The following is a 13,476-nucleotide window of genomic DNA, read 5'->3' as shown; positions in this document are numbered from 1 at the left end:
TGACCTTTGAATTTCTCCAAAGTGTTAGCTTCAACTACCTGCGGAGGCAACTTCTTCCAGTAATCAATAACTCGCTGGCTAAAGGAAAATAATTCCGCAATTGAAATATAGGATATTGTATTTCAGTTGCTGTATTATATTTTGTATTTCTATACAAATTTGTATAGAAATCAAATGGATTATATTTCTATACAAGATTTTTGTCTTGTATACGTAGAGCCTAAGTTATTGCAGCTTTAAAGTACAAAAGGACTTTGACACTCTAAATATATGGGCGTAAAATTTCTGAAACTACAGAAATTCTGGAGTTATTTCTCATCTGTCTTCCAATAGATGGTCAGGTCATTAGTTATGAATTTTGCAAAAAGATGAGAGAGCACGATATAAACTTAACTTTTACTATGGCCAGTCTATGCTTTATGAATTTATGAGATTATTATGATACTATTTATGAATTATTATTAGATTATAATAAGACTGTTTATGAGATTGAGACTAATAATAATCTGATAATTAATTATTATGAGACTATTTATGACCTTTATGGGACTCAGTCTTTTGCGACGAATTCTAGTGACTTTCCTCAGAGTCACTAGAATTCATTTCAAAAGACTAAGCCTCCACTCTCACTGTCTAGAATGCATTCTAAAATATTTAAGTACTGTATACAGGGTATTGATCCTACGAGCAGTTTGAGTTGACTGTAAAGATCGATTCCCACTTTGACTGAAAGCACAGTCCGGTTACAGTCACAAGATTTTGATGAACAGTGTTCGTCATTCAAGGGTTTCTCGTCAGCCTTGTTTGCAGAGGTTTACCACAAACATTGTCAGTGTGAGTGAAGAAGAAAAATGTTTTCCACTTTGATTAAAATTGTGGTATTCTTTTACGAGGAGGACAAATAGGTAGAAAAATTTAAATTTAAGAGAAGACCTTTCTGGGTGCATCAAATGTTGACGAGGCGAAAAGAAAAGGGAGAGTTTTCAGAAAATTGAAGGCGATATACAGAAAGAAAATAGAACTTCCCGTGAAGACATTTCACCTGTTGAAAAACTAGCAGTTTGTCTAAGGTGATAATGTAATATTAACGGATAATTTTCAAACGAACTTTTATTAAATAGTAAATACGAAATATGTAAACATTTTGGTATCGTCTTTAACATTTTATAAGAGAAAATATTAACTTTAAGAAACTGTTGCTTGTACCATCTGAAGAAAATGTTGCAAAATAATAAGAACTTGAGGATGATGGACGAGATTGAATGTGAATTGTATGTAGGCTATCTGAATAAAACATATACGTCTCGATGCATGTTTTCAGGCAGCTGTGGTTGATTGTATTGTGACAGAGGAGATTGTTTACTTTGACAATTCTGAAAGAGATATAGTTCTATTGATTCTTCATCAGGTTCCCCTAAGTAGCATAGTTAGTGGAATCCCATCAATTACGCAATGTATTTTTATGGGCCTTTTTCACAACGTTGCTGAGTTACAGTTGTATATGATTTCTATAGAAAACCTACGCTACGATATTTGACTGGACCGTGCTTTGACCGAAAATGGGAATCGACCTTAATACTTCTTGTTATATAAATCGGTGTTGATGGAAAGAGCTTTCGTGACTGTCAAACTGAAAACTGTACTCTTGCCAAGATAGTGGATATGTTTTTTTTTTTTAAATTCCGTTTGGCTTCTCATTATGATTTTAACTTGTTTTGTTACATGCTCGTATTACTGTCAACATAATGGTTATATAAATACTTGTGCCTTCACAGGTAGTCGAGGCTGACAGTTTGACGAAATTCAAAAGTCAACTGGAAAGTTATCTAACGTGAAAAGGAAAGCACAATTTAGAAATTTTATTCTTTTTGGCTGGTGCACCAAACATCCACAGCTTCCTTGCACTATATGGCTAACACTAATACTTCTATGATATGAAAAACTCTTGTAGGAGACCGATAGAGATCAAGTTAAATTTCTTAGAATGAATGAGCAAAAAATGAGGAGAGTTTTTGTTAATTTGCTTTGAGGAAGTGATAATCATATACTCTTTTCCGAATTATTTTTCCCAGATTCGGACATGATATTTAAATAAATACATTTTCTGTTCATATTCCGGCACAATCAGATATAAACCTGTAGATCTATCTATTGATTAAGAACATGTGGTGGTCGTGGTTTCCTTGGAAATAGAAGCCCTCTATAATTCATTTGCTTTAGAGTTATTTCCAGTGACATGGAAAATATATGTTTGCTACCGCACAGCACACATATACCTACCCTTATTTCCTAATTACCTATGATATATGGCCCTGAGCCAGATGATATCCAATGGTTAGGCAAGCATCTGTCATTTTTCTAAGTATTTTTGCAATATCTGTAATTTAAAGGAATGCTTTCTTTGCTTGTTTGCGCATCCTCATTTCTGCTCTTTATTTTAAGATGAATATGTTCCTGAAATATCGACGTTAAGTGGCTGTCCTTGGAAGATTTACTTCGGTTAGATATTCTGCGAGTATTGCTTGCTGTAACAGATTATAGTACTGTATTTTCACCTACTGCTGTGGCGTGCATCGTGTTCTCTAAGGTGAAAAGGAATAGTAACGTTCGCAACTTCTTTGAATTAAATGCAATGATTCTCATCTCGTGGAAAGTCATTTTACATTGAGCGACAGACAATATATTATATATAATTTTATAAACTTCTAGCGGAGATTATCTTCATCATATTTAAGATTAAAACCACTACTTAGTGTATTATAAACACCCCTCAAATTCCTGATAAATGTGCTAATGGAAATCATGAAATGAAACGAAAGCTAAAAGATGGGTTACGTTCCGAATTCTTTATATTAATGCTCTGTTGACTGTTTTTAATTATAATAAGATTACAATAAGAAGCAAAATATATGCTACTGTACCTTATGCATATTTGGGAAGGTTGGGAGCCAAGGATGTAGAAACTTTATCGCTGACTCTCAACATTCGACAATATATTTCGAAACTGCCAAAGAGTAAGGCGACATTGAAGTTTAAAACGCTTAATAACTGTTGCGTGTTTATAACCGCGGCTGTTTCCAAAAAATTCAAACAAAATTGATTTTCGTCTCTTTAATCGTTTATATTTGTGCAAGTCAGGAAATTTCAGATTGGCAATCGAACTGCAAAATCAATTTGCATTTCAATTTCAGAAATCATTTGTTCGACTGCCCTAGAAGAACTTTATTTCGCGATAAAAAATAAAACCTTATATATAAACTTCGTGTACTTTCATGACAATAAAAATGCATAAACTATTTTATTATTTTCTCCCAAACACTAAAACCCTTTATTAGCGTTACATAATCCCCTCTAAACCCCTTTAAATATATGTAATAGTTCAAAAACACCCAACCACAATGGCACGATACTTATTCTGATGTTTAGAAAGTAAAAATGCTAAATATGTGAAGGAGCTAAAGTGCTTTCGTCCAGGTGGTGGCAATAACCATCAATGAAATTTTCATAATGGCTTATTAATGATTGTAAGTTTTCCCTTGCGAAAGACATTATGCAGAGATGTTAATTCCGAACTTCAGTACGTTCGAAGAATATTAACTCAAAATTTATCTCCGTAAAGAAAGATTTTCAGATAATATTCTCTCGCTTCAGCTCACTGCTTCCAAATAACGGAGTTGGAGCCTCCTGATATTGACAGACGATAACAGATTATCTTGCGTACAGCGTGGCCAAAGTGCGTCATCCGATGAAACATTTTGCAACCAAAAGATGAGACAATGTAAGACAAACATTCTTACTAGAGGCACCTCTCCTTTAATTGCGATTGGCTCCACGCTTTAGTTTAAGAAATTCTTTAAGCATAAAAGCGCGAAAATAAATTATCGAGTCCACGCGCAGTCAACTGTTTATGAAGTCAAAGTTTCTGAACTGGTTCAGAAGGCAGACGAACAGAGCTACCTGTTTAATATGAAAATATTTACTCACAATGAACAAGTTCTTAAAATTCTTCATTTGAAAGTGAAATGCTTTTTCTCCCGAGACAGTTGCATTCACAGCTCTATTTCACTACCGCCACATTGAGATCTTTTCTCTTTTACCTCGAATCATCCTGAGGACTCGACATCAATTTATGTGGCGAGAAATCTTTTAAAATAGGCGTCTAGGTCAAGCGATCCATTTGTGTTGTGTATAGACACTAATATGTCGTATTAAAGCTCGTGATAAAAACTAAAAACACTGGAATTCTCCAGAAGCTCATATGGTGTTTGATAGAATTAATCATAACCAAATTTCACCCTACTATGCGCACACTCTAAGGTAAATTTCGCTTTCTCTTTTTGAAAATAAATCGAATAACACTCCATTGTTCAACAGAAAGTCAATCAGAAAAAGCGGTAGCCATTTTGAAAAAAAAAAAGATGCCACCATCATTCTTGTCAACTTTTATAGCGAAAACTGCAAATGCGTGTTAAGACACTGCAGTATTAAGAGTACGTGCTGTTTAACATAAAGTGGGTATATATGTTCGTGAAAAATTAAACTTTACCTTATTTATTGGTGCATACTCTTATATACCGTTGTTATATTGCAAGGGGAGGGAGGAATGTTCATCATGTATGCCTTAAAAGACACATTATCATTAAATTTCCTCTGCCTCTGTAATTACTTTACAGATATGTGATCTTCATGGAAGCTTGCTGACCACAATGTACACAGCTATCAGTGCCTGTTTGCGGATGCCACTTAATACCTTCCGTTGTCGCTTTATCATATAAACCGGCATGTGTTTCTAATGTCCGTTAATTATTTCGATGCTTGAAAGGTTTACTCAGCGATTTTCCTCTGAATTTCCAAAGCATAATTGGAAACTCAAAATGAAGATTCTGAAGGAATGAATGTACTCGTAATTGTAGAAAACACTAATTCAAACAAAATCATGATGGGAACATTTGACCCAGAAAGTAAACGAGGTGCATTTGGAGTTCTAAATCTTGGATAAGAATTTACACCGCTATACAAGGATCTGTTCTTTTTGTTGATTCCTGTTACAATGAAACAGATCGCACTGACTGATAATACAACGATGTATCACCAGAAACGTACATCTCATCACTGACAATAATTATTTCAGATAAGTACCTACCGATATTTTAAAGAAGAACGACAATATTTCTTTCTGAAACTAAATTGCAGATAAACTCCTTGATGGTTATGTAGTTATTAGTTAATGGAATTCCTTTCCCTGTCTCCTCCACCTTCTGATTGTTGAAATGCTCAGTTTAACAAAGCCTGCTTGCAGTTAATTCTGATCAAAACAGCGACAATTACATGAAATCAAATATGAAGTCTAGCTGCTGTTATCTGTCTTGAATTCTTTCTGGATTTTGACACAGTTTAACGTCGATCATTAATCAAAGATAAGTCTTTTGCTAGTGGTTTGTCCTCCTTTTGGGCCATTGTTCTAATTTCTTGTTAGCCATTAATGGATTTCTTAATGACGGCCGGAACATCCAATATTTCCATTATTGATGAGGTTACGATAGTGAATGTAACCTTGAGCCCTATGCATGCTCTCATCGATGAACAAGACACATTCCGGCTTCATATTTGCACTCTTCTTGACAAAAACTAAAAACGCAAGATAGTTGTGAATTGTCACCCAAAAAACGGAAGTTAAAAAGAACTCTGAGTGTCGTTTTCAGAATGGAAGTTCCACCATCTTAAATGCAAAATAAAATATGGTATCTTGAGAATTTTTTTATAAAGATATGAGAATTGGCATCATGGGCGGATTGGAAACCACCAGGGAGGCTCACTGGAAAAATGTCCTGGTGAGCTTTCCGCTAGTGGACCTCAGTCCTAAAGACCAACCGAATAAATAATCGTACAGACTTTAAACTTATTTTATTCTTAAATTAAGAAAAAATGCTGCACCGTTAAATTTAGTACTGCTGTTCTTGTTTACTGAATTTATCGTGTATCAACTGGTGTCATAGTAGGCTGCTTTATATGATTTATCGTGTTCTATGTCTGTATAAATTTGTTTTCATAACCCGATTTGCACTTTATTGGGGCCGAAATTCCTGAAGTTGCTGTATTGTTTTATAAAAACTCCATAGAGAACTCTAAAAAAGAAATAGAAAACAAAGATGAACAGCTTTCACCCACAGTTCTTGAAGCCTATTTCTACCTCCACTGCATTAAGGTCTATTTCCTGTACATCTAGTCCCTTCATCAACAAATTTCCCTCTATCCCATATCCTGTAACGCAATGTCATTTGCATTAGTATTTTTTCCTGTTTATATTGTTTAAAAAATTGCGTGTTCTGTATTTTACAACTTGCCTGAAATGTAGCCCTCTTTTTTCCCCATTTATTTTAAGTATTTGCCATTCGCCAGTCACTAACTGCCCCATCCTCTGCAATCAATGAAAGATATCTTTAGTTAAAATTTGTTTTCAGGCTCTCTTATGACCACCAATCTTCCCCTGCCTTTCATGAAATATATTGCATTTCATATTGTTACAAATTACATACGAAAGAAGAAAGAAATATTATTCTTGCAAAAGTAGAAATTAAGCCTTAAATGCCATCCGAGGCGATGTCTGTTTATCAGTAATATTAAACTATTATACTATCTTATTATATTATTTTATTTTATTATTATACTTTAAATTATTTTTAATATTTTAACTATTTTAATCAGAGTTAAATACTAATACTGTTTTTATTTTAAAAGAAATCAAAATTTTGAATGAAAAGGATGCTTATATCTGAAATAATAAGGTCGAGATGAATGACTGTAAGAAATTTCAGAAGTGGAAAAAACTCTTAACAGTGCCTGCTCAGACGGTATTTTTCTTTTACCATCTTCACATTTATGACAAACTGCAATAGTGGATTTAGAGAAAGAATAAAATGGAGTCCGCCTAATGAAAGTTGGTGGAAGAGTTGTAAGTGCGAAGTCACTGATACATTTTAAAGACCGATGACCCTAATCGAAAAATGAGGGATAAATCATTTACAACGTATTAGAATTTCGCAAAGTCCGTGTACGTTGGGTAGCTAAGTCCTAGAATTCTGGTTCGGGCTACAATTCTGGCACGACCAAACTGGAGCTTGCATCTGCACGATTTCCTCAATAAAAAATTCCTTAACTGATAGATCGGCCTGGATGGTCCCAATCCATGGCCTCCTCGCTTCCCGGATTTTACACCTATGAATTTCTTTGTATGGGGTTACATAAAGGACAAGGTGTATGCAAAAAAAAAGGTAACATCTTAGACGCAAAGCACCGGATTGAACATGCAGTCACTTCTATTTTTGAAGAGATGCTACGAAACACTTGGAATGAAATCGGCTATCCTCTTGACATTTTACGTGCTACCAAAGGTGCCCGCGTGGAGGTTTACTTAAGTGCGGTTGTGTGATAAAAAAATGTGATAAGAAATTCTTTGAGTTGTTTTATTAAGTGCAAAAAACCATTTAACAAAAGCTATTACAGTAAAATTTTAATCGAACTTCATAATCAGGTGATAGTTATACTGCAGTGTTTGTGTGAGTTATGATTACTTTTTTAATTATAGTCCTATAATTTAGAAGTGTTTGAACTTCCCAATAGAGGGATTCAATGATTATAATTTCTATATTGAATACAATTAAAACAAACAAAATTTGACTTTTCTAACATATATTTTTTTTCTTTTTCTTAGACCCGCCAGAAATTTCCATAGATGCAGTTGAGCCCTTGGACTCTCGGGCTGCATACCTTAGGTGGCAGATCCAGTACAAAAGTAATTTCCCCATTAAACGATTTCACCTTCAAGTAAAGAATTACAGTACAGGAGCCGATTGGTTGGATGTTGATGATAATATTCCACCTAATGCAACTAGCTATAAAGTACGCTATCTTGCCCCAGCAATGACTTATGGCTTCCAAATAGCGGCCGTAAATGAAGCCGGACATGGAACTTGGGAAACTTTAAACGTGACGATGCCAGCGGATGGTAAATATTTGGTTACTTAATATCCAGAATTATTATATACCTTATGAAAAGGGTAAAAAATGCTTTATACTTTTGCTTGTGGATTGGACATAAAGTTCTTTTTGCAACTTTGTGGCGCGTAGCGTTGTTTACTTTACAAAAAAAATGAAAGATGTCTTGAGGAGTCTCAAAAGAAAGTTTTAGAAGTATTCTTTTGCTATAAGTATCTTTTATACAGATTGATGGCTTAAGTTAAATGTCCACAGTGAGACGTCATTATTTGCTAATGAGAGCATATTTTGGGTAGGTGCCAAGGCTGCCCATAAAGCAGATAATGCCTTTCACGGATATTAAGGAAATTGCAAGGTGAACAAACACTGCACACACATCCATAGATTTCTATCATTCCATACTTCGTGGAAGGCGAAACTTAGCTTTCTTTTCTCGCTGAATATTGTAATGCTTTTCATTCCGAATGGTAGAAAACTTTATCAGAAGATATGAAATTTTTAAGTTTGCAATAATGTGGGGGTGTATCTATGAAAAACAAAGCAATAAGATCACCTTCTGGACAATACAGATACAACCACTTGCTTTATTACTTTACGTTACTCTGGGATAAGATCTGATGACCAATACATTAATGTATAAATATTAAAAACGATCTAAGCTGAGCTAAGGTCCTACTTAATATCTTTATTTTGATTTTTACTAATAAGATCTGGAAAGAATGGCAAGAAACGATCCTAGGAATACTGTATTTCATATTTATAAACCTGAGATGATCATATTGGCTAGTTTCTTCCCAAATATCCATTATCTCTTTCTTTAATTATTTGATATTTTTATCTAAAATTCTTTAAAAAAAACTACAGTACTTTAGAGTACTGGAGTTTTTATTAGCCTGTTTACTTCGTAGATGCCTCATGAACCTTTGTTTTTGAGGTTGTTTAATTGCTTTCATCTAAATAGCACTTTATGCCTCGCAGTTGGCATACCTACCTCATCACATAAAATAACTAGATTAGCCTTATTAGTAAAAGCCCCAGTTTCATAAATTGGTGGAGTTAAATCCACGAAGAGTTGTTGACGCTGCATTGAAAGTTTTCGATTCTGCCATCAACGAGCCCAGACCAAACCAGGATAGGTAGCTCCACACCATGCTGAAATTCGACAGTCAAACTGTGTAGCGTGACTTATTGCTTCCTATGACCTCTTTGGATAATTCTGGAGTCCATGAATGATGGGCAGTGCACTATTACAAACTACGTCTGGAATGATGACTGTATTCGAACCCAAGCTTCTTTCACAAGGTGCTGAATGATGGTGTCGTGCTAGAATCGCGGATGATATTGGAACTCTGATGTCAAGTTTTGTGAGGGGACCTTCTTAGGATATGATTAACCATCGTCTTCGTGGCTCGTCGATCCCTATAGTTAGTTACCTTTGTCTACTAGAACATGCTTTAATTCTTTGGACTGCCTTCTTTTCTCAGTATCTGTCATTGTTGATTACTAAAGGATCAAACGGTTTGCTGTAACTTGTGTCTGTTATTTGTTAACGTTGCAAACGAAATTAACTATTTGATTTTTATGGGCCTTTTTCACAAGAGTTAGTGGTGGCTGAGTTAGTCGGTTTTTTCGTCCAGAAAACAGAAGCTGAGTTCAAGTGGACTCTACGCAAGGAAGACAGTGATTTTTATCCCATTAACCCCGCGGTTATAGGGGAACCCTAGAGACCGCCATATAAACACAAATACCTGGAATCCCATTAATCCAACACCACCGCACACCTCATCGAAACTAGTGCTAGAACATGTGACTTGGAGCCCTCACAAATGGGGTACAGTTCTGTTCTCTGATGAGTCCTGTTTTAGCCTACAAGACGTTGCCGACCGGGCTAGCCAGGTGGATAAAGTGCCTGCCTGGCAACCCAAAGGTCGTGGGTTCGAATCCCGCCTCGGGTTTGGATCAAAGTACTGCAAAAACCTTGGGAGGTGCATTATGGCCGCAGAAGCTGATGCGCCAACAACTACCAAAAAAAAAAAAAAAGACGTTATTTCATCGGAAGACAACGAGGAATGAGGTTGCATCCCTCGAACAGCAGAGAAAGAGAAAGAACCCTGTGGGGCGGAATAATGATCAACTGCCGCTCTTTTCTTCGTGTTTTTGATAAGGATACCATAACTGCGCAGAGGTGCTGCGAACAGATCCTCGAACTCAATGTGCGAATTTTTAGGGGTGCGGTTCGCCCATATTTTCTTTTCATGCACGACAACGCCACTGCACATAGAGGTCAAGTGATGGAGGAATATCTTGAAACTGAATGTATCTAACGACTGCAGTGGCCAGCACGATCACAGACTTAAATTCGATGGGAACATGTGTGGGATGCCCTTGGGCGTTGCATTGCACGCTGAGAGTCAACTCTTCGGTCGCTCGGTGAGCTAAGGTCTGCTCTGTTGGAAAAATGGGATTTGTTGCCACAAAATCTTACAGACACACTAATATCGAGCATGGTTCACCGCTGTCAGGACTGCTTAGCCGTTCGAGGGGATCATATACCGTGCTGGTGTCATGTGACCATATTTCCGAGCATCTTGTATCGACTTCTGTAATATGTCCTTTTTGGTAATTCTTATACAACCCCTATAAATGTCCCTTATACCTATCTGAAGTTTTTCGCTGTCTCCTCATTTCATCATTATTCTGTGACACACCATACCAATTTTTTCCTACTTCATCGCGAGTAACACCATTTTCTACTTACGTTAATTTTGTCGAGGAGTGTATAAAATAATATAAATTACACTTTTAGGGCATAAAAAAATTTTAATTAATAAATAAATGGCTATTTTGTATTAAGTAAAAATTAATGTAATAGTATTTTGTAATAGTATAAGGTTAAATTAACTTCAACTAATAGCATAGATAGAAAGAAATATTATAAAAATAAGTAAATAAAGATAGAAAGAAATAATATGTAAATAAATTATCATAAACTAAGGTACACATTATCCCATCAAGAAGCCACAACGTGACCACGGGTTATAGAAGCACAAAGTATTTCGATTAGCCAGACAGTTTAGTGCAAGCTCGTCAAAATATTGCGCAAAATTATTTTAATTTTGATGACATTTTCTATTTTAAAGTTTTATGTATCTAACTGAATGCCAGTGACTTCATTGGCTTCGGATCCCATACGTTTTGAATATTCATCATATTTTCAAAACTATCCGACGTGTTAGACGTAATTTTGTTTTCCCATTTCTTAAAATATCCCTCCTAGGCTTTTTCCCACCTCACCCCCACGGCTCTTTACGCTGAGGCAGGTGCACTGGTATCTCACTGTATTGAAACTGTAACTTTTCACCACCCTTTCCTTTTATGCAAAATAGCAAAAAAAGGAAAGGATGGAAGTGTAAATTAGACTACTCAAATTTGCTTATATTAAAATCTACATAATATTGAAACCCTTTTTAAAGCTTAAAAAAATACTGAAATGAACTTTAAGCTGGCTGTTTCTATACTAAGTAAACAGAGTGATAATAAGAATAAAATGCTTTATTTCTTAAAGCAAAAGGCTTAATTCCCATTACGTGTCTGTCTTATGTATAGCCGTAAAAGATATTTGTGTGGTCGAGTTGTTTTATTCTGCAAAGCAGCAGCATTCTAATAACTGCTTATAACTTCTAGTTGATATGAAAATCATTTAAAAACATACTTAAACACTAAAGAAAACATAAACAAAAAGTTATCTAGAATCGCTTTATTTTTCACATCAAAATTGGTTTAAAAAAAAAGGATGTCATTTATAAAGTCGCTTTACCGATCGTGCAAAATTAAGAAATATTAAGAAGTAACGAAACGTCTTAAACATTTCTACTTATCCCTTGAGAGACATAAAACAACGAGGTAGTCTGCTTCTGAATTATTTATTTATCTTCAGGGCTTGGTGTTGTCAGTTTTCTATAATAAATGTATACCAGCTGCAAACAAGCCTTTTTTTTTTGCCAAAGCGTTTTGTGTCATGGGTATTTTATATTTTTTTGTATCTCGTAAAACCTAAAAGAATATTTTGTTCCATGCGTCTTTCAGATTATTTTATTCCGTTGATTATGGCACTTCTTTTTGAAATGAAGTTTGTTCCCACTACAATGTGATTGCATCGTGTTAATCTGAAATGCAGAATCATTATTGGGTAGAACGAGCAGCTTTTTTATAGCAATTCGTGAACGAAATATGAAAGATAATTTGAGTTTATTTTTACTGTTGGCGACTGTGAGCCACATAGCGGTTTACCCTTTCTTTAAAATTACAAATTATCAGACTCTTGAAACTATTTAGTAATTATCGAGCTAAGAGAGGAATATTTTGCAATAATAGGCAAATTAAAAATTAGTTAAATTCAAACGTTCCATAAAAAAATCATCTATTCAAAATTACTTGCAAAAAGAATTTAAAGGATCCGTCTGTTATTAATGTCAAGTCATAATTTTATGTTCTTCTCTCACTGAGTGCCCATTACCACAATACTGCAACTTTAATGTGTTGACACTCAGGGTATTCAGTGAGGTTTCATATGTTGAAACCATTTAGACATTTAGTTTTTGAAAGTGTATTTTTGTATAACTGTTTTTAAGTGTTTACCTCTAATATGGAGTACGACGATAAGTGATTATCAATCCAAAAAAAGTACACAGTAATTTTTCTAACAGTTTTAAGTGGTGTAGAGACCGCATGTTTGCACTGTTTTGATTATATTTTAGTTTCTGATTCAAACTAATGGAACCAATTAATATCTCTTCCAGTACAGAGAGGAGTATTCTACAGATCTTTAATTCATCGCCTTTTCGCGACAACATGCTTTCGCTGGAATAAGGGCGAAGAGTTTCTTTTCTCTTCATTTGTCCTCTGGCACCGATTTTTTCTACACTTTGTCGCTGCATACATAAATGTCTTTGCAAGATGTTCCCGCACGTGCAGGCGCATGACGAGAGGTTCCTCGCTTGGTTTACTCGATCCTCAACTGTCTTTTCCTGAACAAAACACCCTGAACCATTTGTGAAATGGGAGTTCAGTTGCAATTCTCCTGAGGATAAGGAATTAGGTTATTTAGAATAAACTGTAAGGAGTAAATATATAGCGGTTAAGTTCTCTATGAAATGGCGAGTATTCTATGGTCGGTTTCATTATTTTGTGATGAAAAATCCTATACCATTTTCCAGGGGAAAAAAAAAAGGCCATGTTACATATTTCCAGAAGAAAAGGCGAAGATTACGGCCTTTTTCCAGAAGAAAAGGCCATGTAACCCTCGCCCAAGACATGTGGACATGTGTTTTTGTAATGGGCGGCACCTAGAACGTCAGTTCATCTCCGCCTCGTATCTCTGTGAAGAACAGTGCCACTGTAGAAGGGCCAGAAATAAGTAGTGTATGTTTGTGTGTATTATGTGTGTGTTCTGTTGTTGTGTCTGACCGCTTGGCTACCCAG

At 35.4% G+C, this 13,476-nt stretch overlaps 1 protein-coding gene across 4 annotated transcripts in view; it reads left to right on the top strand.

Moving 5' to 3' along the window:
- The window catches only part of LOC150086955 (tyrosine-protein phosphatase 69D-like), an 823,111-nt gene that overhangs the window by 223,527 nt on the left and 586,108 nt on the right, over positions 1-13,476 (top strand). For all 4 annotated transcript variants that reach the window (XM_090371707.1, XM_090371706.1, XM_090371704.1 and 1 more), the window contains exon 3: positions 7,712-8,005. In XM_090371707.1, the coding sequence (XP_090227833.1) occupies positions 7,712-8,005 (294 nt within the window). The remainder of the gene's footprint in view (positions 1-7,711; positions 8,006-13,476) is intronic.

The sequence above is a fragment of the Mastigoproctus giganteus genome, chromosome 4, assembly GCF_048544385.1.
Source record: "Mastigoproctus giganteus isolate SK-2022 chromosome 4, ASM4854438v1, whole genome shotgun sequence".
Classification (NCBI taxonomy): Eukaryota; Metazoa; Arthropoda; class Arachnida; order Uropygi; family Thelyphonidae; genus Mastigoproctus; species Mastigoproctus giganteus.
This window is presented reverse-complemented; position numbering and strand designations above follow the sequence as displayed.